The following is a 26,608-nucleotide window of genomic DNA, read 5'->3' on the forward strand; positions in this document are numbered from 1 at the left end:
AGTAAAAATTTTCAAGTGAATACATTTTAACTGAGGTGTGCTTTTCCTTTCTTAAAAAAAAATCTCTACTTATTTTAACCAGTGTCTCCCTTCTTTCAGTGCTCTTTGTATCTTTTCTTTTAGAGACAGGGTCTCACTATGTAGTGCAGGCTGGCGTGAATCTCATGATTGTGGTAATGTGTGCGATTACAGCCATCTGCCACCACTCTCAGCTCTCCCTGGGTTCTCTAACCCTGACGCCTTCATATGACCATCTATAATTCTACGCACACTGCCTTGGTGTGTAAATTACTCTGTTCTTTACAGTTGAGTGATTTTAGGCAGGCTGTGTAATGTCCCTACTTTGTGGAATAGGGCCATAGGGTTAATACTTCAGTATTTAAGATGATTTACATGAGTAGAGATGCAGAAAGCATGTACTACTGTGTTTTGCACACAGCAAATGCTCAAAATATTTAAACACTGTAGGGAGGAATATAGATGCAGTTATAATAACAACCAGATGATTGTTTTAACACAGTTGTTTTTTTCTGCATATGTAGTACTTTTAGCTCAGGAGGCAGACTTTGTAGAAGATTATCATTGTCCTCTTTGTATGCCTACACAAATCTTGGGAGGGTGTACTGAGTGCTGGTGGCTCATGCCTGCAATTCTAGCTACTCAGGAGGCAGAGATCTGAGGCTTGCAGTTCCAAGTCAGTCCATGTAGGAAAGTCCAAGAAACTCATGTCCAGTTAACCCCCAGAAAACCGAAAGTGTGCTGTGGCTCAAAGTGGTAGAGCACTGGCTTTGAGTGAAAAAGCTCAGGGACATCACCCAGGAGCCCTGAACTCAAGCCCTACAATTAAAAAACAAAAGAGAGAGAAAAGGGAGAGGGCCTCCAGGAAGCAGTTACTAATTTGACTAATATAAAGTTAGTGGCTAAATATATTGCTAACTAATATGCGACCAGGAGCATCTCAGAAGGTTTTGAAACTAAAAGTTACATAGTTTTGGCATTAATATTTGAAAAACAAAATCCAGAAACTGAAAGATAGTGCACCAGTGTACATTAAAAGGGAGTCTGGGTTTTAAAGTCAGAGCATCTCCATGAGAATGTCTGTACAGCATTAGCACTGGGGAGACTGAATCACACTAACATTCCCGCTGACCCTAGCGGGCCTCATTATTGGTTGGCTGTGGTGCTCATCAGTGCTGTTGTGCTTGCTTTTAACTTTCATATTTCTGTCTGCTTTATTAACCCACAACGATGTAACGGAAGGGAATGTTTAAAGGGAAGCTTGAAATAAGCCAGGAAACATAATGCTAAAACAAAACACAATCAACAGGCTAACATTGTACATTTTAGATTTCACTGAGCTCTGTTACTTTTCTATTCTGAAGAGATCCACAGTTTAAAGCTGTAGTGCAAATAAGGTTGTCTGGCTACAATGTTTCTATATTAAACATCCAGCTTGTAAAGATTACTTGATACCTCATGCAAGGCCAACTATTTACATAATAGAAACAGGACATTTATAGTCATAGCTTATGAATTTCATTTGTGGCTACAGGTCTTTAGGAAAGCTTGCCACTTGTATACATCATGCAATTTGAAGAAAGAGCAAACTGCAAAACAGCCCTTCCAAATTCCTAATACAATACGAAGTAACTTAGCAACACAGCAAAACAAAGTAAAACATTCATGTTTAGATTCAGTTGTGTCTTAAAGATAGGATTAACGTCTAAAATAAACTGTTTCTGTGATCCTCATTTTGGCCGTAGCTTTGGTGAAACACTGTACAATCACTCATCATGTTGCTACACTTTGTGCTGGCTTTGGTCTCTAATGAGTTGCTGGAACTGTACACACCGAGTCGGATACACAGTTCAGTGTGGACTCAGAGCTGTGTGTTTTATCCATAGAGGAATTTGAAGACAGACTAACAGTATCCAGTGTGTTTCCCTAAAGATTAGCCAGGTGGAAAAATACCATATTCTATAAAGTATTCTGCTGAATAGTAGTAGTTTTCTTCAGCTCTCATCCTTCTATTGACCATTTTATGCAATTCTTTTCCACGGCTCAGACAGCTCTGCCTCTCTGTTTCATTAGTGAACGAATTTTCCTACTCCAGTTCTCTTTTCTGCATCCTTTGTTTATTTTACATCTGATAGGATACAATAGGTTAGTTGTTTCCCTTTCAAACGCAAATACTTTTAAACAGTGACTTGTGTCGGTTTCAATCCCATCTTCTTTTCTGAATGAGTAATCTAGTTCCTCACCAAATTTATATTTGCTACACTCGGACATGCATATTCTATGTCCTGAAGTAGCACTACATGTATGTATTACAAGTTAAAAAAAAAAGGAGTTCATCTCTTACAATCAATAAGTAGATTTTGAATCAGTCAGAATGATCAGAAATTTAGACAGCGTTTACCGAGTGGCATAAATTTGGAAATTCTCTCACTGCAGGGTGAATGGGGATATTCATCGATATCATCCGAATTCTGCATGTCTCCCCTATGACTTCCTCAGACTGCCTTTAAAAGTTCTCTTTTCTGTCTTTGGTAGCCACACCTCTTAATTACAATACTGAGAGCATTTAGTATTTGGCGCGGGGAACTGGTGTGATTCTGCAGCCCTGAACTTCTTTAAATCCGGGAGACTTATAGTCACAGTAATCACCTTTGCTTACATCACCATTGGCTGGGAGGGATATTTCTGTTGGAAGGGCCAGGCTCCTTGTTACCTGATGTGAACTAGGCCATTCGTGCTAATGTTGTCATCCCTCCAAAGAGCCAGAGAAGGCCAGTCGTGGCCTTCTGCTGCAATAGAGCAGAATCACTGCTGCCGCAGAGGGTGCTGGGAGCAGGCAGCCGCTTCCCAGGTTCATGTGTGGCCAGAGCCAGCTGTGCTGTGGGCGTGGCTGGGTCTGCAGCACACAGCTTGCTCCACCCAACCCCGCAGCTGTGGCTGTGTGGCACAGCCTCTTGTGCTGCAGGAGGGTAAGGAAAGAGGCAGAGGTCACAAGACCACACACCAGCATCCAGTTGGGTAGAAATTCCACCCCAGCTGTCCTCAGAGCTCTCCGGCACTTCTGTGGGCACGAGCCTCTCCTCCCCATCCTGCTTCCACAGGCCCTGGCTACATCATAAGATGGGGTAATAAGTTAATGACGTTAATGATAATGAGTAACACTAATTAAAAGAATGCTGTAGGCCAGGAAATGGAACACTTACAGGATGGCTATCTAAATCCACAGCATTCTTATTTTCTAGAAGAGGAAACGGCATGCATGGAGAAGTGAGATACTGCTAAAGGCACATGAAAAATGAATGCAGAGTTAGAGTCCAAGTTGCCTGGTGCCAGAGCTCAGACCGATTTGTTTTGGGGGTGGGGAATTTGTTTGTGCCAGTATGGTACTAGGGCTTGAACTCAGGGCCTGGTACTGTCCCTTAGTTTTTTTTTTTTTCTCTCTCAAGGCTGATGGTTTATCATTTGAGCCACAGTTCCACTTCTAGTTTTCTTGCTTGCTAATTGGAGATGAGTGTCATGGATTTTTCCTGCCTAGGCTGGTTTGGGACCACGATCCTCAGATCTTAGTTTTCGGAGTAGCTAGGATTTACAGTCGTGAGCCACCAGCACCTGGCTAAAATGTAACTTCTTAGTGGAGGTTATGATTTTGACTGTTTTAAAAAGTAATCGTTAGGTATTCATTGGTTATAAAATTTGCATGTCAAGAAAGCACATTGACCATGAAGAGTTTGCTTTTTGCTCTGGATAAACTGAGTTTCATTCTAATATTAATATTATTGGAGAAAAGTATCCTAATGTGATAATATTAGGATAGGATAAGCCTTGCACAAACTTGAAAAACTTTGTAATTTATTTAAACTAGAGTTTAAACTCAGGACCTAGAGCTTGTTAGGACGGCACTCTACCATTTATATCACAACGGAGAAAATTCAATTAAAGTATCATTTTTCTCCTATCCAGTTACTAACAAGGCTCTACCCGACATAACTTCTGAGTTCAGGATAGTATGACTGTAAACTGAATAGTTTATTTAAAGGGAGCAGTGAGATATGGAGCAATATAAATAGATCAAAAATTTTTAAAAGATGACTTTCGATGGTCTTTACTAGTTGTACAATAAAATTCTTAATTTTAACTGTTTTTTTTTAAGTGTATGACTTGCACAAGTTCTGTAGACTCAGGAAAATTACTCTGTCACTGAGCTCTTGAAATGCAAATGAATTTCATGTTCAGTTTTTGTGTTCCCTGAACTCAAAAACACATAAGACCCTCAGTAAAGAAGGCTTGGCTTAAATTGGTTAACATAGCAACCCCTGCTTAAATCCTGTACAGAACTGGGGTTTGATCCTAAATCTAAATTCAAATGTAAGAAAACTGTTTTCATAATAACAAACAAATCCTGAATGTTGTGCAAGTTCTAGTCTGAATGATGCGGGTGAGATGCTATTGCTTTAATCTAGGCCAAGAATTGCACTGATGCTTGGGTATTTCTTTTAACATATATTTTTTATTTCTTCTAATATCAACTATCCATGCCTCTCTCTCTCTGTGTTGCCCTTTGCTTTTTTCCCATAGAACTTAATTCTACCTGGAATTATATAATTTGTTTGCGGGCTGCTTTTTTTTCTCCTTTACATGGAGTATAAATGATTTCCTCCATTCAGGTGCCTCCCCTCTCTGTGCCTTCCCCCACCCCCAACACAACATGTTCCAGTTTCCTGGTATTCATTTTCTTCAACAGTTAGTTATTCAGAAGAGTTAGACCATGGAACTCCTCCCCTGATTATGTCTAGGCTGATTTTCTCCCCTCAGGATTCTGTCCTGTCTATCAGCACAACTCGAGGACCTCCATAAGTAGTGCAGACAGAGAAGGGTCTTACAGCCGTGGAAGAAATGTCCATCCACGCCAGAGTCAGTCCTGTAGAATACTTGATGCAATAAATACTCATGGAACGAAGAATTGTTCTATGTGTAAGAGCAAGATGGATATCGAATTCGGAAAAATACTTTCACGAGTCAAAGAACTTCAAGTTCACCTTGTAATTAGACAGTTCCTCAGTCTAAACACCGTAACCATTGGACACCAAAAAAATTCCCTGAGCTATCCCCTTCTTTACCTGAGGGTTGGCAGCCATGATGGTGTAGTTGCCATCATCGTCGAGGGTGGAGGCTGCAGTGTGGAGGACACAGGTCCCGTCCAGGTCTCTCTGAATGGTGTAGTGATCACTCTTGGGAGAAATCTGTTTCCCATCTTTAAACCAATAGATCTGTAGCAGGAAAGATTACAGATCACACATGGACTCTTGCACGATTTGGAGGACTGATAAAAGCAGTGTGGTTTGTGGAGCTGATCCGAGTGTGAGAATGTTACACGTGAACAGCAAGTTGATGTTTGTGTGGCTCTGGGGTTGGAATTCAGTCTGCGGGAAAGGTTGTAATGGTACCACATTCTTTCTGGTAGAGAGACTGCGCAGAATCAGGAGGATAGATGGTATAGGGCACTTTCCCTCTTCCATTTTTCTGATTCTCCTATTGGCTCCTTTACACTATTAGTTAACCTTTGACTCCTGGTAAATGTATTTCTCATTTCTGTATGCTTACTTCATGAATGTGAGTTTGTTTGCCACCCTCTACTCATCTCATAGTTTGTTCCCTTTAAAATTGTTTCAGCCTCCTGAGGGTTGAGATTATAGGTATATGCAAGCATGCCTGGCTCAGAAGTTTCAATCATCTTTTCAAACAGTGTACCTCACCTCACCTCACTTAGTACAGTACAAGAAGCTTGGTTTTGTAGGTTAAAGATTTTAATTTTTCACCACCAGTGACGAACAGTACTTTTCCATATAATATACAGCACTAGGTTCAAGACCAAGTTTGTCCATTTGCAAGTCAGTCATTTGCAATTTGAGATGAACAATGAAAGGTAAACGGCAGAGGTGTGTGAAAGTGCTCTGTTAAGTTGTTCAGTTGTTGTCGTTAGGGGTTCTCCCCGCCCCCCCATTCTCTTTTCTGTTCGGTTCTGTCCCATCCATCCCATGAATTCCCTTCTTTAAACCTCACTGTACTTTACCCCTCCCCACCACTCTTTAGTTTCTAAGATCTATGAAGATGGCCTTGTACCTAGAGTATTGAAGCATTTTATACCGTATTGATGAAGCATTGACGAAGCTGCTCTGCATTTCTTCTTTCTACCAGGTTTGGTGTATTTAGGAGGTTCAGTCCTCATCAGGAAGTACAACTCTTGGCATAGTACAGGTGTGTCCCCAGAACCGATTGGCTGGAAACTTGTTTCCCGGTGCAGCCGAGTGTGAGCAGAAGTGAGCCAGCACGGGGCAAGAGACCTCATGAATGGGTGACTCCCCTCAGTGGAGTGATGGATGCATTATCTGAGGAGTAGCTTCACTGTAACAGTGACTGTCATGCTTTCTATCTGGCCTTGTGGGAACCTTTGCTCTCTGCCATGAGTTAAGAGAGCGTAAAGCCCTCACTGGCACCAGGCTTGTAGATTTCCTAGTCTCCAGAATAGACCCCCCCACACCAAAAACAAAAACAACCCTTCTTTATAAATTACCCAGGCTTAAGTGTTTTGTTACAGCAGTGGAGATAGAGGGGGGCAGCTCTGAAGAAGTCACCCTGCAGGCTCACCTTAGGCATGGGCTTCCCGGCCACTCTGCACGTGAAAGTCACCGGCATTCCCTCAAAGATCTTGTAGTGTTTCAGCTTCATCTCAAAGAATGGCGCTACTCCATTCTCCACAGGCAGATCCCCATACTGAACTTCATCCCCCGATTCGTCCACAGGAGACCTTTCCAGTCTGTACTCGATTTCACTTATGAGTCTTTGTTCACAGCTGGAGACTTTGTATTCCTGTGTCAAACAAAGCAAGTCCAAGTGAGCAGCTGCAATGCCTGTAGTACAGTGTGTGTGATGAGTCTTTTCTCCCTGCCCAGTAGGGGATGGAAAAGGTGGGATGTTTTTATCACAGAGCTTAAAAAACATCATCGGAGCTCTGTTCAACTCAATAGAAAACAAAAACATCTGGCAGCAAGAATATATATTATTTCAAATTGTCTTCAAGTCGTATCAAACAAAAAAAAACCAGATGAGTTTTTTCCCTTCCTGTTTCTCTCATGGATAGTAGAGGTGGGAGTTGAAAGGAGGAAGGAAATAAGGCAAAGGGCCACAAATGCCTAAACTGTTCACAAAAAGAAAACAGAAAGGAAACACAGCAGGGTAAAGCTGATGCTGGGCTGCACTACAGTTTTAAATGAAAATGGAAAAAAATCACGACATTTTCTTTACCCTCCAATGACCCCATCTGATATAACTTTCTCCTGAATCTAAAGCCATTTGAGAACCATTTCTTTAAAACAAATGTGGCCGATAGTTGTGTCAACACTTCCATTAGAAACATAACCGCAAAACCAAGAACCCATCCGCTTTTAGGGTGGACCCTGTTTTCTTACCTACAAAGTGCAATGAAACTGCAGTAGAAAATATTCCCGGTAGAAAGTATTCCCTACTTGCTACTAAATAAGATGATTGTCACAGGGTTTACTTGTAAAAGAAATTACTCAACTAACTCCATCCGTTTTGGTTTCAGGGAAAGAGTACAATGGTCTGAATAAACTTGAACGGTGCACAAATGGTTTTTTTTTCTTGCTTAATTACTGTTGAATTAATTACTGAATTATTCACTTTCTTCTCTTAGAAAGAGTAAATAGCAGGCACAAGCTTTTTGTGATTTACAGTTCAGAGTAGCCAGGTGTGGTGGCATACATCTATAATACCAGCCACTTGGGTGGCTGAGGCTGGAGGATCCTTTGTTTAAGGATAGCCTGGACTACATAGTGAGTTTGGCCTGGGCTGTGTTACACAGTGAGACCCATTCTTAATACAACAACAACAAAATTTCAGAGTATCCACCTGTGCTGGAATTAAATTCGAGCTTATAAATAAGTGGCAGGAAAAGTCACAGTGCAGCAATCTTATCTGATATTAAAGGAAAACCAATAGTGACCATATATTTATAATGAACATATGGCAGTAAAGACAGATACCCAGGAGGAAGGGAGAGCAGAACACAGAGAACGAAAGAGAAGAAGGGGAGAGCTTAACCTTTTGACCGTCCAGAGGACTCCCTAGAGAAGCAGGAGGAGGCCCAAAGCCCTGCAACAGTAGAAAAAAAGAGGTGAAGACTCAGAAATAACAGGACAGAGTGTGATTCCTAATTTGCTTAAGTGACACTTTTTTTTTTCTGGTTGTGGGGCTTGAACTCAGGGCCTGGGCACTATCTCTGTGCTTCTTTGTGCTCAAGGCTAGTGCTCTACCACCTGAGCCACAGCACCATTTCCAGTTTTTGAGTGGTTCTTTGGAGATAAGAGTCTCACAGGGACTTTTCTGCCTAGGCTGGCTTTGAACTATGATTCTCAGATCTCGGCCTCCAGAGTAGCGAGGGTTGCAGGTGTGAGTCACTGGCACCGGCTTTTAAGCGAAACTTACGCGACAGGAATATTTAACCTTGAGAAGCTTTCAGATGGCGAAGGATGACCCATTGCTCAGGAAATGGGAAAAAGAGTTTCCTTGATTGTTTAGATTTGTTTAAGAAGATTTTTTTTTCTTTTAAGTTTGAGAATATAATAGATACTATAAAGTTATTAATACCAGAGCCATGACATTAGTATTTTTGGTAGTAGCAGGGGAATGAAAATAACATGAGGTCTTTTGCTGGTTGTGCTTTGTAACTATATATGAAAGAAGACAAAGGCAGTCTTCTCTGTATGTAGATACTTCATTTTGGCTGCTAGTAAGGATAGAATGAGATGTTTATTAGCTTATTCTAATAGTATCAATAGGAAAAATGTGTTTTTCCACACAAAGCATTTTTGCCTTAAAGCACACGACAGGAAACACAAAAGGAAAAATAAATGATTAAAAATAAAATTAAAAAGCTGGGCGATGTTGGCTCATGCCTGTAATCAGGGCTACTCAAGAGGCTGAGATTTGAGGATTGTGGTTTAAAACCAGCCTGGTCCGGAAAGTCCATGAAACTCTTAATCTCCAGTTAGCTACCAAAGATACAGGGAGTGGAACTGTGGCTCAAGCGGCAGAGCATTAGCCTTGACCACAAAAGCTCAGGGACAGTATCCAGGCTCCAAGTTCGAGCCCCAGGACTGGCACCAAAAAAAAAAAGATGAAAAGCACAGTAATGCTAAGGATGACGCTTCTATTAACCACTCAGTGTCTGACGCTTCATATCTGCTCCAAAAATAATTAGCTATGAGGTTGATTGATGGTGTTACAACAAATACTTGCCAAAGCTAGGTACTTGCTTGTACTTTTCACAACAGTGAATTTCAGGAGTATGGGGAGAACAGAAAGAATCACTCATTTTTTCCTAAGGTGTTCAGAGCAACACAGGGCCTACCTGGTTCGCTGTCTCTTCTTCTGGCTCTTGGATATTGAAGACGGTTGCACTGTCTGCACCAAGCAATCGGCGTGCCATTCTCTCTTCATATGTTAACCTCTAAGCAAAATAGGTTACAGAAAGTACAAACTTTAAAAAGCAGAAGTAGCTATTATCTTAAGAAAAAGAGTTAAAAAAACAACAGACATTTTCTGTAAAGATTTTCTCTTCTGCTGCAGACAGCTGTATATAAAGGCAGCTCTTCCTTTCCCTCGCTTCAGTGTTTCCTCCTCCTGCCCCTTCTGATCCTCAAGTTCTAACCTTGGTAGCCGCCACTGACACAGCACAAATTTAAAGGGAATGATAAGCAGCAAGGCAGAGACCCCATAGCAAAGATGTGCCATTTTTATCCTTAATGACAAATACAGAGAGCAAAAAGAGATAACCAAACAGCAAAATAATGCTATAAAGGAAATGTTATTTCCAGAGCCATCCGTAGGCTTCAGAATGGCTGAATAAGCTCTCAGACCAAGTGACAGGAAAAAAAAAAATATCCAGAAGATAAACAGAAGAGGTCACTCTGACAGAGAGTTGCACCGGTCACATAACACTATGTCTGGTATATAGTAGATACTCAGTAAATACCAGCAAAGAATGATTGCACAGGCTGAAGTGGGAGCAGGAAAATGAAGACACCCACCAAAGATTGGGACCCAGTGGCAAACTGCCTGTCTCTCAGGAAGAAATGGCAGTGTTTTCACCTTCTGGTCGACATGGTAGAGTCTGTCAGTGCCATGCCGCCAGACTGATCTTTCCATAAGTGCCAGCACTTTGGCTTTGTCACTTGGGGTCATTCTTACACTTGGGTGTGTGGGTTCTAAACTGCTGAGACTTATGTATGGATGTGGGGGTAATGCAGAGCCCCACCTGCTCCCTTGGGTTTGATTAGGAATAGGGAGATGAGTAAGACAGAATCTTAAATAAGTACGAAGTTATTTCTGATCAACTTCTGAATATTGATACAAATAGTATTGGTTATTCTCTAATCAGGAAAGTATGTTGGGTAAATTTACAACTTCCAGTAATTGCTGGTTGTAGTTCCAGCTCAAACCGGGAAGTGAAACCAATCAAGTGCCAAGTAACCCTAAAGTTGAACTTATTTCATGAATAAAGCAAGGACAGGGACCAGGAGAGGGAGGAGTGAGTCTCTCAGTGGCTATGGAGTGTTGCAGTCCTAGAATGTTATTAGGCAAAGTCATGTTCTCACTTCGATTCAAATCAGGGAGTTTGTTTTTCAAAGAGATTAAAAAGAAAAAACAAGCTGTGCTCTCATAAAAAGCTTTCCTAATTATCTCATAGTGAATAGCACAAACACCAGGGAAAGCACGGAATGATTCCCACCCTGTTCCTTGTAAAGGAAAAAGTATCCATTTGCTACCTATTCCTTTACCAGAATGCACCTGCTACCATTAGAAGCCAGACTTACTTCATAGATTGGTTTCTAAGCTATATGCTATGTATGTAGAAATATAAGCCAAAATAAGTAACATTAGAAATGAACAGGAAAATCCCATTTTTATAAGGAAATCTTACCCTCCTGTCCTAAACTCTGAAGTGTGAAAATCTATGGAACTTACTGTCATACTGTTTACCACTAAACTGATAAATATCAATCATGTACAGTTATATGTAAGAGATAGAATATGTACAGTGGGAAGATAGGAAATATACACAATTGGGTTGAATAGTATCTTTTGGAAGTCTTACTTCCAACCAAGAGAATCCTAGGCATATTTAAATAAACAACCACCCAGGGGGCTTGCAGAACTGGAGAGGTGCCTTTACCTCCTGAAAAAGTTCTCCTAAGTGTTTGTTTTCATCTTTCAAAGGCTTTAGTTGACAGAACAGGGAAATGTTCCAACTATGTATATTTACATGAAAAAAATCAGTTATTTCAGGGGGAAAATACCTTCCCTCTATGAAGCAAAAGATCTTCTGTACCAGTGAAAAGAGTAACACAAAATACATTAGAATTTTAATCTTCCTTAATCAGAGTAAGTAACCTAATAATTAAAATCAGATTCACGTCCCTATTCTATTCTCTACCTTTGTATTCAACACAATCTATTTTATATTCTTATTTATAAATGTGAAATGTATTAAAAATGTCCAGAACACATTATTAATGACAGAGTTGTCTGAGGAGGAGATTTGATACACAGAGGACTTTTCTTCTGCTACTGAAGAGCCATGCAGAATTTTCTGGTGCTTTTACATGACAGATTCCTTCCCTTTGCTTGGGTAACCTTACTTGCTGGACTGGCTTTTCTCATCCCCTTAAAATACTTTGAATATGACAAGAAAAAATTGATGAGGAAATATGGAGTCTGATGGAGAAAATGTCCCATACATTTTCCACCAGATTTATGCATACATTCTACAGTTCTGCAGCCTTGAAATATACTTATCTGCCTTCTTTTCCTTCCCTTTCCTTCCTTTCCCTTCCCTTCCATTTTGTCTTGCTTTTTCTAGTCCTGGGGCTTGAACTCAGGGTCTGGGCACCGAACTGAGCTTTTGTGGCTAGTGTTCTGCTACTTGAGCCACAGCTCCACTTCCAGCTTTTTTGTAGTTTATTGGAAATAAGAATCTCATAGATTTTCCTGAACTCTGTGATCCTCACTCTCAGCCTCCGGTAGCATTACAGTCGTGAGCCACCAGCACCTCTCATACCCAGTTTTCATCTCTAGTTTAGTTGTTTAGTTTCATCTCTAGTTTAGTGGTTCTAGTTTTGCTCTGACAATTGGAATGGGACTGTGGGACAGGTACTATACTTTAAGGTTACTGAATCCATAGCTGGCTGGAGCTGGGGAGAAGGGGATTTAACTTCAGTCATGATTTCTCTAGCAAGTGTATTTTGAGTAGAATTCTCCTTGTGGTTCTTGAATTCCAATTCACCACATCAGTTTACAAACCATTCCAGTTCCAACAGCTGCCAGCCAGGATGGAAACTCATGTTTCTTTATCTTTTATATTTTGGGTGGTACTGAAGTTTTGAACTTAGGACCTTGTGCTGTATAGGCAAGGTGCTCTCCTACTTGAACCATAATTCCAGCTCTCTGTTTTAAGATATTTTTTAGATAGAGTTTTGCTCCCCTCCGCCCCAGCCCCCAAGACCAGCCTCAGAAAGCAATCCTCCTCTTGTGAAGCAAGAATTATAGATGTGCACTAGCACGCTCAGTTTATTCGTTGACATGGGACTCATTAGCTTTTTGTCTGGGCTGTTCTGGAACCAAATCTCAGCCTGATGAGTAGCTGGGATTACAGGGGGGTGTTACTGCATCCAACTTCTTTCCCTTTATGACAAGGTTATTACTTGGTTGCTCTTGCAAGCCTAATTAAAACTGCTCTTCGTTCTTCTAACTCTCTAAGAGGGATGTTGAGATTCAAGAAGTAGTAAATTAATCAGGTGGAGGAAGCTTAAGAGGCTAAGCCTTAGTGAATGAAAAGAAGAGGTCTTGGATGTGAGTCGCTACTATTTCCTGTCCCTGCCCTCTGCCTCTCCGTACCGGCTGGCCGTTGTTCAGGAGATCCTCCTTGAAGCGAAGTTTTCGTTCTAGATCTTGAATGACAGCATCCTTGGTGCCTTGAATCTCTTCATCGGAGGCGATTCTAGCAGTTCTCCCCGTCTTCTTTGGAAATCCCCTGCAGAGCAGAAAGTGCAAGCTTAAGTACCACACAGTGTTGTCAGCAAAAATTTTTATCATACCTTTAAAAAAAATTTTTTTTTTTACTACAACTTTCCATCTGAGGAAGAAGAGTTGGGTTGTGAGGTCATCTGACAGACGAGGTTGAAGGCAGCTAGCTATTACTGGCAGTAATCTGAACAACAGAACCTATTTGCACTTCGATGGGGTGTGAGCAGCCCTGAGTGGAGAAGGCCCCGCCGTGTTTCTGTGGGCTGACTGCGTGCTCAGCACGCAGGAGAATCAAAGAGGTGAATAGGTGAGTATCTAGGGCAGGAGAGATCATCTAAATGGGGAAGCAGAGAACTGGCATTGTAAATACAATCATCATGACGTGGATGGGTGCACACTGGGCTCTTTGCTACAGTGTAAGTTCTGTTGCCTGAAAAACATTTTTCAATGTATTTAACTCTTACTGGGAGACCTAGAACTACTGCTCTGGAATATTCTATACAGAAACCCTTTATCTTGGTTTGGGTCCTTGAAAACGCAAGTATTTTTTATCATTTCAAAGCGTATAATTTTGATTACTTTTGGATCCCCAAATAAAAGCCATTCTCTACTTCTTTTACTTAGAAGATGTAAATTAGATTGCCAACATTATATAGGTAGACATAAGGCTCATACACATAAACTTACACTTTGAGGCCAGCCTGGGTTATATAGTGAGACTTTGCTTCAAATCACCAAATAATCAGGTGACTGTGGCTCACACCCGTAATCCTGGCTACTCAGGAGGCTGAGATCTGAGGATTGTAGTTCAAAGCCAGCCCAGGCAGAAAAGTCCTTGAGACACTTAGCTCCAGTTAACCAAGAAAAAGCCAGAAATAGAGGTATGGCTCAGGTATAAGCCTGCCAGCCTTGAGTCAAAAGCTAAGGGAGAATGCTCTGGCTCCAAGTTTAAGCCCCAGTATTGCAGGAGAGCGAGAGCGCGAGAGCGAGCGAGAGAGTCGGGAGGGAGGGAGGAGGGGGGAGAACTAGCATTAGAAGGAGATTTATGTGATTCTTTTTTCTTCTACCTCCATTTTTAAGATTGTTTTCTCTTGTTTGTAGAGTTCAAGATACTCATATATTCCTGGCTCTGAAAATCAACACTAAAATAAGAATCAGTCAATTGAAAGATTTGTTTAAGTATCCAATAGTCCTCTCACAAATATTTACTGAGCCTCTAGCAAGCATAGTGTTAGCCCAGTATACCAGTGCAAATTCTGTTACCCCTAGAAAAAAGTAGTTTGGGAAGAAAAGTGATGTATTTACTTGATGTCATCACGACATTTTTTATTATATACTTGAAGTTTTCAAGATGGACTCCTCCCCACCCCCCTGGCTGCCCCCTGTCGGTCTTGGGGTTTGAACTCTGGGCCTGGGCACTGTCCCTGAGCTCTTCAACTCAACGTGAGTGCTCTACCACTTGAGCCACAACAACACTTCCTACTTGAAGTTTTATGACTAAAAATGAAGGAGAAAAACTTCATTACTATAATCACCATTACCTGTAAAAAGAACTAAATCCTAAGGTATGATCCTTCATCACAAAGGGTTAGGTGATCATCTCCTTCTAGGAGTTAAGACCCAAACTTATAATACGAGTCCTAAGTGCAATGGGAGACAACAATACTGGAGCCAGGCACCAGTGCCTCCTCATGCCCGTAATCCTATTCAGGAGGCTGAGAGCTGAGGATCTTGGTTTGAAGCCAGCCCAGGCAGGAAAGTCTGTGAGACTCGTCTCCAATTAACCACCAGAAAACTGGGACTCAAAGTGGCAGAGACCTACCCTTGAGCAAAAGAGCTCAGGGACACTGAGTACAAGTACCATGACTGACCAAAAAAACTGGATAGAATGAATGCAGAGGACTTTGGAAGAGGCAAGTGTCTGAGACAGACTTTGAAAGATAAGGATGTTAGCTGTGTGCCAGTGGTTCATGCTTGTAATCCTAGCTGCTTAGGAGGCTGAGATCTGGGGTCAAGAGCAAGAAAGAGTCAGTGGGACCCATATCTTCAATTAACTACCAAAAAGCTGGAAACAGAGCTATGGCTCAAAGTGGTAGAGTACTAGCTTTGAGCACAAAAGCTCAGGAACAGAGCCTAGGCCCTGAGTTCAAGCCCCAGGATTGGTGCGTGTGTTGTGTGTGCATGCCCATGCGTGCACAGACACACACACACACACACACACACACACACACACAGAGTCCCCCCACTCCCCCCCCCAAAAAAGATAAGGATGTTGACAAGTACTAAGGAGAAGAAGGAATTCAGTCAGCATGAACACAAGATCAGGAGCAAGAATTGTTTTGTTATCACTTAGCTCCAAGTCTTGGGCTGTTGTGTGCTTCAGTGTCCTTCTCCGAAATGTGGAATTACTGGAAACACTCAGAGCGGGTGTACACCAGCACTCAGAGGAAGAGTGGACATGCCAAGACCAGCACAGTCCCCAGCATGGAAGGAAAACAGAATCGAGGCTGGCCAAGGGAAACTGAATGAATGAGAGGAAGGAGTTTTAAAAGATGTCAAGAATTCTTGACCAGAAGTTCTCCTAAATGTGCAAATCGCCCTCACCGACTGCCTTGCCAGTGCTCACCAGACAGCTCAGTGCGGGGAAGATGGGGGGGAGTAAAACTATGCCCCAGGATTTGCAAAAATCAGACCCTACCATGGAGATGGCAGAGACAGAGAGGAACACAGGACCAAGGGCCCGGCACATTCAGGAAGTGCCACAGTGACAGGCACATGAAGCCATGGCTTTATCAGCAGTCAACCAACCCTCTAAGGAGGTGGCTGTAAATGCCAGGAAATTGCTGCTTGTGTATTGTGACACCATGCAAAGTTCCCAGGGCCAGAATGAGCCCTGCCTTCTCACACTAGTTGTGACCCAGAACCTCTTGTTTTTCTCTGCGAGCATCTCATTAGACTAGTAGATATCCAAAAACACTTTGGAAAGTTGCATTGAAGACTGAAGACAGGGTTTAGGGTTAGCGTGGAAGGTTAGTGGTAAGACATCAAAATGGAAGTATTGGGGAAGGGGAGACACAGGAAAGAAAAAGTCATTGTAAGTGTTTTTTTCCCCTTTGGTTTTGATTTGGTGTTTATCCTGGGGCTTAAACTCCGGGCCTGGATGCTGTTCTTTAGCTTTTCTACTCAGGGCTGGCACTCTACCACTTGGGCCATACCTCCATTTTTGGCTTTTTTCTGGTTAGCTGGAGATAAGAGTCTTACAGATGTTTAAAGCCTGGGCTGGCTTTTAACCACAAACCTCAGAGCTCCACCTCCTGAATTGCTAGGATTATAGGAGTGAGCTACTGGTGCCTGCTGATAAGTTTTTGAGATACAAGTTTGGTAACTGTTAATACTATGGTGGAGATGAATGCATGATACTCTAGTTTCTTTCTCAGATAGCATCTGCTTTTGATCAATGAACAACAGCTAATTAACAGAAAATAAAGGAGTAATGGTAACAAGAGATCCTGTCTCTTCATGAGACATGTTCAAAGTAAAATTTTACCCAAACCAGTAAGCAGGTCCTAACAGGTCTCCTACACTAAGTACTAAGTTTGCTCCTGAGCTGTGTACTCTGGCTTTAACAGGAAGTCACTTGCCATTTAAAAATAATATTCGTGTGGCTGGGGTTAAAAAGCTAGAACATACACAGCATCTAGAAGGTGAAATTGTCCAGACTTGGCCTCTATGAGATCCCAGGAGGGTTTTTTTGTTGTTGTTGTTGTTGATTGTAGGGCTTGCATTCAGGACTTGGGTGCTGTCCCTGAGCCTCTTTGTGCTCAAGCCACAGCACGACTTCCAGTTTTTGAGTGGTTTATTGGAGATGAGAGTCTCACAGGGACTTTTCTGCCCAGGCTGGCTTCAAACCCGGATCCTCAGATCTCAGCCTCCTGAGTAGCCAGGATTACAGGTGTGAGTCACTGACACCCAGCTCTGAATAATTTTGAATGTTGCTTTCCCTTGATAGAGTACTATAAGTCAATTCTACTAATACATTTCAGAAACTCAAATCTCCAGAGGATGATTTCAGGATCTCCAACTAAAAGACTTATTCTCCTTAAATTCAGTGAAATCACAAAAAATTCCAGAGTGAGCAAACTCCTTAAGAGGTCAGCATTTAGACACTCTTTATATCCCAGGATGTAACATATTCACGAATGCTTACAAAGCTTTGGTGTTAGTCTGAGAGGGCCCTGGAGGCTGTTATCTTTTTTGGCATTGTCTATCCCTAGCATTGTGGCCTTTGTTCTCTTGCTTTGTCCTCTGCTACCCAGCAACTGAGAAAGAGGCGGCACAGGCCTTCTAGAAGCAGCAATGAGTCGGGCTTCTCTTCTTCAGACTAAATGAGACCAATGCTGAACACATAAATAGAATGAGACAGAAGACACCTGATTGGTAAGTACAAGAATGGATGTATCTGGAATTCAGAGCTAAGATTTTGGTAAAACAAGGCAGATGGAAAAAAACAAAAGAATTTCTATTGAAAAATGTCTATGACAAATCTGATGAATTTCTCTTTCCTAGAGTTCCTCATGCATTTGACATAATTTGACAGGCGTTTGAAAGTTTTTTCAAGGATGCCATAGTCACAGTAGCCCTGAAAGGGACACTATATCTTTGGTAAACGATCTGGAATTATTATGAAGGCCAGATGGCAGCATTTTTTTGCTTTTAATTCAGAATACAAATGATGGATCCCACAGTACGCCTGAGGAACAACTTTGAAAAGACACATTGCATCAAACCAAAGGAATGAATTCTTCAAGTGTGTGTGATTTAGCAATAGGAAAATTCCTTCGAGACAAGAGGGTAACCACACAGTAATGTCTTGCTGGGCTGGCAAAGCTAAAATCCTGCAGCTCTGCTCACATCGCCACTTTTCTTTGGTGTCACAGTGCTGAACAACTTGAAAGTCTGGCAATTGACTCTGGTTTAGTTTTCCACAACCACAAAATCTGCATGGTTTCTCCATTAATTTTTAAGAAATGCCAGGAACTACTGGGCTCTTTTGTGGTGACAATTATAAAACAGTATGGCTGCGAAGCATGTCAAGTGCTCGGTTACTTGAGGCAAACCCTTACAATGGATACCATCTTAGGCCAGTTTCAAAGTCACAAATCTGAATAAATCACAGTTTCTACTGAAAATATTTTAAGCCCAAGTGTCCAATCAGTGCCTTTAATTGATGAAGTAATTTTTGATCAAATTCTATTAAAAAATTGATTTTATGAATCTTAGATTGGCAAAAAGTGAGCTTTGGTACTAATTTAGTAAGAACTATCATGCCATCAACCCCTACTTTGTGAATCTTTTTTTTTTTTTTAAAGCAAGATGACTCCAGGGAGTGGGTGGGGTGGGGAATAAAAGCTCAAACAAAAAAGCTGGGGAGAAAATGGGGAGAAAGTTTCCTCAGGAAAGCTCACTGACTCAGCTTCTCAATAGAAGCTCATTAACACACTATTCCACTCCTTTATTTATTTAGTCATTTCAGCTGTGTTCTTTCCAATAAGAATTTGAGAAGACGCCAGCTTCCTGACAGAATTCATGCAATCAACATTTAGAAAGTGCCTAACAAGAGAAAACATCACTAATTGAAGTTCTCCCATGCACCTAATTAAGGCCAGATACAGCAATGCCTATCTGATGTGACGTTAAGTACATATGAATGAAATGGTAGTGCATGCCTGTAATCCCAGTAGTTAGGAGACTGAGGCAGGAGAATTGAGAGAGCAATAGAAACTGCAGAGAGCCAGGAGCTGGTGGCTGGTGCCTATAACCCTAGCGATTCAGGAGCCTGAGATCTGATGATCATGGTTCAAAGCCAATTTGGCAAAGTCCACGAGACTCTTATCCAATTAACCATCAAAAAAAGCTGGAAGTGGAAGTGTGGCTGAAGTGCTAGCATGCTAGCCTTGAGTGACAAAGTCAAATGAAGAGCTCACCGCCCTGACTTCAAGCCCCAAGCCCTGCAAAAGAGGACAAACTGCAGAGACTCACCCGGGGAACTCTACTGGCCAGAGAAAGACATGATCCCACAACCCCTCACTAGATTATACACATCCTAATTTAATTTGCATCAAATATGGACATCTATTGCCCCCCCCATCATTAGATGTAGAATATAAAGGCTTTTTTCTCGACAGCATTTAGGTTTTTCTGTTTTAATTTTGTGGGTACTAGAGTTTGAATTCAGGGCCTCACATCTGCTAGGCCATAGCCCTGCTTCGGTTACTTTAACATCCCAAGTGTGTGCTTAATAGCCAGGTCACAGCAAAGCCACAGCAATGCAGAACTGAAAGACCCAGGCGCAGGGTTGGATGGGGAGGGCGTGCATTCTGTCCTCAGACGTGATCGGATCTGTTTGGTGGAAGCGCCCCTGGCCGAACTGCCTAAGCACTGACGGCCTGGGTGTCCTGGGTGGGACGGTGACTCTCAGGAACACCATCAAAGCGGGTACCAGATGAAGATGACCCCTGGGGTGGAGGGACCACCGAGGCCTCGGTGGGTGGGCTTGGGCGGGGCATGCGACTGTCACTTATGCAGGGTGACTCCCCTGAGTGGGTGTGTGAGCTTGGGGCGGGGCCTGCGACAGTCACACAGGGAGATGCCCCTGAGTAGGTGGGCTTGGGGCGGAGCCTGCGGCTGTCACTCATGCTGGGTGACGCCCCTGGATGGGTGGGCGGGCTTGGGGCGGGGCCTGCGGCTGTCCCTCATGCTGGGTCACACCCCTGAGTGGATGGGTGGGCTTGGGGCGGGGCCTGTGGCTGTCACTCACGCGGGGTGCGCCCCTGGGTGGGTGGGCTTGGGGCGGGGTCTGCGGCTGTCACTCACGCGGGGGTAACGCCCCTGGGCAGCCCCAGGGCGTTGACGGCCACGGGAGGTGGCTGGGACGGCAGCAGGGCGCTGAGGAAGGCGGCAGGCGTCTGTCCGTGCAGGCGGGCCCCGGGCGGGGCGCAGGGCGAGGCCGGGAGCGGCGGCGGCGGCGGCGGGAAGGCGTCGGGCACCGGGAAGGCCGCGGTGGGGCTGAGGACGGGCGGCGGCGGAGGCGGCGGGGACGGGGAGGCCGGGCCCCACGGGGCGTCGGCGCCGAAGGGCGACGCGAAGGGCGGCGCGGGCGCGCGGCCCAGCGAACGGGGCGTCGGGGACAGGGGCGACGGGAGGCTGGAGCTGCTGGGGCTGGAGGCGGGCGTGGCGTGTCCGGACGCGGGGCCCAGGTTCTGCGCGGCGATGAACTGCTTGGGGCGCGCGTAGTTGAAGGATCCGGAGGACTGCATGGCGGCGGCGCGGGGCGCCAGCGCGCTCATGGGCTCGGGCCCGGCGGGCGAGGCCGGCGGCTCGGGGCAGGCGGGCGGCGGCGGGAAGGGCGGCGAGGGCGGCGGCGAGGGCGGCGCCGGGGGCCGCAGGCCGGACTCCTGCTCCAGGCGGACCTGGGTCTGCAGCTGCTGCAGCCTCGCGGGGTCCCTGCGGGCGAGAGAAGGCGACACGTCAGCCGGGGTGGTGTGCGGGGGGTCCGAGCCCGGGGCTGGCGTGCGGGATCAGAACCCGGATCGTGCGCGGGGTCCGAGCCCGGGGCTGGCGTGCGGGGTCCCAGCCCGGATCGTGCGCGGGGTCTGAGCCCGGGGCTGGCGTGCGGGATCAGAACCCGGATCGTGTGCGGGGTCCCAGCCCGGGGCTGGCGTGCGGGATCAGAACCCGGATCGTGTGCGGGGCCCGAACTCCGGGCTGGTGTGCGGGATCCCAGCCTGGATCGTGTGCAGGGCCCAAACCCGGGGCTGATATGCAGGATCAGAACCCGGATCGTGTGCGGGACCTGAACTCGGGGCTGATGCGCAGGATCAGAACCCGGATCGTGTGCGGGACCTGAACCCGGGGCTGATGTGCAGGATCAGAACCCGGATCGTGTGCGGGGTCCGAACCCGGGGGTGGTGTGCGGGATCCCAGCCCGGATCGTGTGTGGGGTCCGAACCCGGGATCGTGCGCGGGCGGGAGACCAGCTTGGGTGGGAACTTCAGGCGTCTGCAGCGCCCAAGGACACCAAAGTCTCTACCTGCCCGGGCAGGGCGGGAGGGGAAATGCCACGGGGCTGACCCACCCCGTTTGCTAACGCTGAAACGGAACCAGAACTAGTAACAGAGAAAAGGCTCCTCTTCCTCTTCTTCCTCTTCTTTTTTCTAGTACCGGGCTCGGCGCCAGGGCCTCGCTTGCGGGGCTGGCTTGCCCACGCTGGCACTCTCCCACTTGAACCAGGGCCCTGCCCGACCCTTCGCAGGAGCCCGCCGCCCGTCCCCCGCTGCCTTCCTCCCCGGGGCTGGGGTTACAAGGCTCGGGGAACTTCTGCTTTTAAAACAAGGTTCCTCTTCCCATGTGCAGCCCCGAAGAATTCTATCAGGAAAGAGTGGAAAGTTCAGTGGGCCCCCCACCGCAGACGCGAGGTTTCCTTTTTCTGTAGATTTACTTTATTCTCTGAATTTGTTCTCTGAAAAAAACTTTACTGCAAAACTATAGTAAGAAACAATTGCTAATCACATATACCAACCTCAATAGCTCTAATTCAAGCATCTTTACCATGTGTCCGATAAACAATGCTATTAATTTTATAATGTAGATTTCATCCCCCAAATGGTTTCCATTGAGGAGTTTGAATTTTTATTTATTGCAATACAAATAAGCAGCTAGCAATTCGCTAGAACCTCACCTTAAAACAACAACAACCCTCAAAACCTCCCTGTTTAACACAGGTCTCTGGCCTACATAGGGACCAAAGGCTGTCAAAAGCAATCTCAACAGAAGGCGGCGCTGTAACGATCAGCTGAAACAGGAACAAGTCTAGAAACAGAAAAAACTACACACCTAACTTCAAACCTTAAAACAAAGGAGAGCAAAACTTATTTATGAGCATCTAATCTTCAAAATAAAGCAATAAAAGGATTCAAAGCTTCTGATAAAAAGGTAAAGACTTAGGTCTGTTATCAAGTATTGCAAGGAGGAACACCAGAAGAGTTCTGAACTCTTTCCTGACTTTTATTCCCTTTACATGATTACACTTAAACCCATGAAAAGACAAGAAGAATAACTTCCTTGTGAACTGTGAGGGATAAAGACAAGGCACTCATATATTCTTAATCTGTGCAGAGCACCAACCAGTCATAAGAACAAAGGTCTCTGTGGGGTGTGCGGGACTCAGTTGTAGCGTTTGAAAAGCAGCCACACACTGCTGGGTTTCACCAGGGCCTCCAAAGCTCCAGATGTCCATGTGGTTTGGGTAGATGGTCCAGCACATGTGTTCCTGCTTGGAGTATTTAGAGCTGGCACAGGAATAGAACTCATAAAAACCACCCACCAGCTAGCTCTAAACCAGCACTCATTCTAAAATCCCCGATTGTTCCTCCCTGGTCTTCTGCCTTTATTATCTCTTCATATTTCCTCATTATGGAAACACATTCTATTCCTTAAGGCCTCTCCCACCCTCACTGACGGCTCTACCTGGGATGGATGCTTCTAGGTGGCTTTCCTCATGGCACACTTCCCCTACTCTCCCAGCTTAGACTCACAGTGGCCACTGAGCCACAGCTGTGTCTGGAGGTATTTTAAGCGTGGCCTGCGTCAGCAAAGCGCCCTATAGCCGGGCTCTGTGCTGGCTGCACATTCATGGTGTCCTGTGGCTGGTGAAGAGACCCTGCTGCAGCATTACAGAGTGGCTCCTAAAAACCCACCTACTATGGTTCTGATTTCCTCCATAGATCAGTGTACTTGTGAAAGCAATAAACAATTGCTAACTCATATGGGCCTAGAGCTGGTGCTACTGTTAGTTAGGTGATAGTCCAAGAAATTACAAATGTACTTCAGAAGTTATTGGGGTGCTCACATGTGTGGCCATGAAGAACTTTGCTCTGAGTCTCCAGTGGTTCAACACCAGGTGAAGGATATAATATGGAGGGAATTGGAGGTTGGAAATACCAGGGAAAGGATGAAAATCCAAGTTAAGAGTTCTAACTAGCCCTGACTGTTTATAGATTTAGTTTTATGACTCATCCAGACTCTCCCAGCTTCTTTTGTTCTCCTCTCCTTAGCATACTTTCAACTCAAAAGTCTAAGGATTTCCTCCATTGTGTGTGTGTGTCTTGCTCATAGCTGGGTTAGCACTCTACCACTTGGGCCACACCAGCCTGACTTTTTGCTAGCTAGTTGGTGACAGAGTCTTGTGGACTTTTCTGCCTGAACTAGCTTCAAACCTTGATCCTCAGCTCTCAGCCTCCTGAGTAGATCATAGATGTGAACACTACTAATGCCTGGCTAGAAAGTTCCCAATTTTAATGATCCTTCAATTCTAAGTTCCTATACTCAAGGAAATGAAAATGACCAGACTTTCTGTTGTGCACATCATGGTCCACTTACAAACTGGAAAAGCGATTAGGAGTTTAGTAAGTAGAGGTGAGTAGCTAGGATCACAGGCATGAACCACTGGCTCCCAGCTTGCTAGAGCTTTTAAAGTGAAGAATTTTACAGTGGGACTTTGGTGGCTCACATCTAAAGTCCTAGTTACTTGGGAGGCTGAGATCTGAGAATAGAGGTTAGAAGTCAGCCCAGGAAGAAATAGGAGAGACTTTTATCTCCAATTAGCCAGCAAAATGAAATGGAGGTATAGCTCAAGTGGTAGAGCACCAGTCTTGAGTGATCAAAGCTAAGCCAGAGCACAAAGCCTGAAGTTCAAGTCCCATTACTCCCTCCCTCCCCACTCCCTGGCGCTGAATAGCTTTATAGAAAACGAAAAGCAAAGATTTAGACCTGAGCCGAATAAAGAGAAGTGTAAATCCCAATTAATTTCCTAATCCAGCCATGGTTCCCTTTACCACATTAAAGCAGGCGTGGAAAAATTCACAGATGGAAAGCCTGGGCAGCAGGTGTACAGGCAGAGGCTGGACTCACCGTGAATCTGTGCGGGCCAGAAACTCAGCTTGGCTGGCCACAGGCTGCGGGGGCTTTGGGAAGGATGGAATGAGTACCATGTCTCATGGGGAGCAAACTCAGAAAACACCTTCCACATCAGAAGGAAATAACCACATCAATCCTGGCTACTTTATACTACAGAACTTTAAAAGCTGGGACCAGTGTTCCACATCACTCATTGCCATTCTAAGTGGCTGGCAAAGGGGCAGCCGTGGCGGGTGGGGAATTGAATGGGGATTCTGGGTAAAGTGCTAGACAGGTTAAGACGGCTCCAGCCTGCTCCGCTTCTTTCTCCTCAAAGCCAGAGGGAACCTACAAGGTGCCCAGCACTGATCGGACTCATAACACCCCGGGAGGTTATTTTCCTTAATTTCTAAGGTCTCCATGGATTAATAAGGTCAGAACCTAATTGTGACAGGCAGGTCAGCTCCCAAATCTTTGCATTGTGTCGTTCTCACCAGTGTGTTCAGTTAACAACAAAGGTTTGTGAAAAATGTTATGACTACATTATCACGTTTCCCCTAGAGAACTGCAACCCAAGTTCAAAATAAACGATGTGAGAAGAAACTTCTGGAAAACAACTTTTATGTAAATTGGAAATTCCCCCACATGTCTCTCTCAGGGGCAACATCTGGATTGCAAAAATTAATCTGTTCCCTGCTCCCGCTCACCAAGATGGAGTATTCCGAATTGTCTGGAGGAACTCTGGGGATCATGAAGCTGGAGCACATTTGTGAGGGGATTATAAACGCCGTGTGTGTGTGTGTGTGTGTGTGTGTGTGTGTGTGTGTGTGTGTGTGTGTGTGTGTGTGTGTGTGTGTGTGTGCATGCTCTTTTGTTTTGATGGTGTAATAATAGAAAAGCCTGTGGAGAGTTGTACAAGGCTACAGCCTCTGAACCATAAGCTCCTCTCGTCCTAATATTCATAAGCTACGGGACACCCAACCAAACACTAAACATGGTGGACTCATGACTGTGAGGGAGGTGATGCACAATGTAACCCTCTAGCAGCAACTTCCGAATCTCACGATGTTCATCAGCCATCCTGAGTAGGATGCTCATTATGTGGGCACTCACCCACTGGGTGGGATTGGAAGCTTTTAAGAACTTCCAAATGGCCAGGTATTGGTGGCTGTAATCTGAGCTACTCCAGAGACTGAGATCCAAGGATCCAGGTTAGAAGACAACCTGGACAGACACTCCTTAACTCCAATAACTCACCAAAAGCTGAAGTGGAGGTGTGGCTCAAGTGGCAGAACATCAGCGTTGAGGAGAAAAAAGCTAAGCAAGAATGTGAGAGAATCCTTGAGTTCAAGCCTCAAGAGCACGCACGCACACACGTATGTGAGACACATATGCATACATACATAATGCTAACTAAATTGTAGGCTATCACATATTGATTTTGTGAACTTATGAAACTACAGGGCTTCAGTTCAGGTAGAAGTGATTCACTTATCCATTACTCAGATGATCTCCAATTGTTTTATTTTTATTTAATTAGCTAGGCTTCAGTTTATACCTTTCTATAGAAACTGGATCGGCCGCATAATAATACCTACTAAGCTGTTTAACACTAATAATACTGGCCTTTGGTAAACATATATAAATTAACAATTGAGAATGATCAGTTACACACTAAAAAAAAAAAAAAAAAAAAATCAAACATGACCCAAATGAGAGCCTGGTACATTGGGTTTAGTGGGTTATGAGTGCAAAAATAACAAAGAACTTAAATTCCTCTAAGGTTAGGTGAGCGGGCAGAGATAAAGATGTGGATTTTTGTAAGACGTATCGCAAACAAGAGAACGTAAAAATGAAGTTAAACACGGACCACCGCTTGGGAATGTGCATGTATTTAACATGCATTACAGAGCCACATTCTTTGGTCTTTAATTCATTCTGGGCCTTTTGTACATTTTGCTGGCTCGCTCTTTGGATGGCGCCAGAACTGAACACAATTAGTTGGAGTTCAAGGCTGAGTGCTCTGAGCAGTATCGGTACATGTGTGCAGTCTCTTGTAGGAAGATTTGCCCTTTGCATTTAGAATAAGAACCATGTCTGGCTCCACTACAGAAAGATGGTAGCGTTTTATGTCTTAACTCATAAAGTTGATCTCTGTTTAAAGTCATTCCTTGGACCATGAGAAAGAGAGAAAGGGAACAATTGCTTCCTTTTCCTCCTGGGAAATTCTCTTGACAAATCAGAGGATGCCTGTATCCCTCATGGAGCCTGGAGAGCAGGGACCACCAGTCTGGGGAGGAGGGTGGGTACTAATGTGAACTGTTTCTGAGATGTGGAATTCTGCAGCTGGCTCCCGTCGGGAGATCTGTGCAGAGCACTTCTCAGACTGGGAAGAGATGGGCGTGGGAGGTAGTGCCTGGGACATTCAAGCCCATTCCCAGCAACCCTGAAGGATAGAGACTTGTAGCCTGGCGTCAGCTGTGGAGGGTTTGTGACGGGCTGTGAGGATGTCTGTACTCGGTGCCCCGTGGATCCA

General features: G+C 44.4%; 1 protein-coding gene across 2 annotated transcripts in view; it reads right to left on the minus strand.

Annotated features, from left to right (window-relative positions):
* The window catches only part of Palld (palladin, cytoskeletal associated protein), a 330,283-nt gene that overhangs the window by 12,412 nt on the left and 291,263 nt on the right, over positions 1 to 26,608 (minus strand). The window contains exons 10-15 of one of the 2 annotated variants that reach the window (XM_042700102.1): positions 19,993 to 20,622; positions 12,991 to 13,126; positions 9,446 to 9,544; positions 8,137 to 8,187; positions 6,664 to 6,885; positions 5,136 to 5,285 (exon numbers count right to left, since the gene is read on the minus strand). In XM_042700102.1, the coding sequence (XP_042556036.1) occupies positions 5,136 to 5,285; positions 6,664 to 6,885; positions 8,137 to 8,187; positions 9,446 to 9,544; positions 12,991 to 13,126; positions 19,993 to 20,622 (1,288 nt within the window). The remainder of the gene's footprint in view (positions 1 to 5,135; positions 5,286 to 6,663; positions 6,886 to 8,136; positions 8,188 to 9,445; positions 9,545 to 12,990; positions 13,127 to 19,992; positions 20,623 to 26,608) is intronic. The other variant, XM_042700109.1, reaches the window with a different exon arrangement.

The sequence above is a fragment of the Dipodomys spectabilis genome, unplaced genomic scaffold, assembly GCF_019054845.1.
Source record: "Dipodomys spectabilis isolate Male_0828 unplaced genomic scaffold, ASM1905484v1 ptg000009l, whole genome shotgun sequence".
Classification (NCBI taxonomy): domain Eukaryota; kingdom Metazoa; phylum Chordata; class Mammalia; order Rodentia; family Heteromyidae; genus Dipodomys; species Dipodomys spectabilis.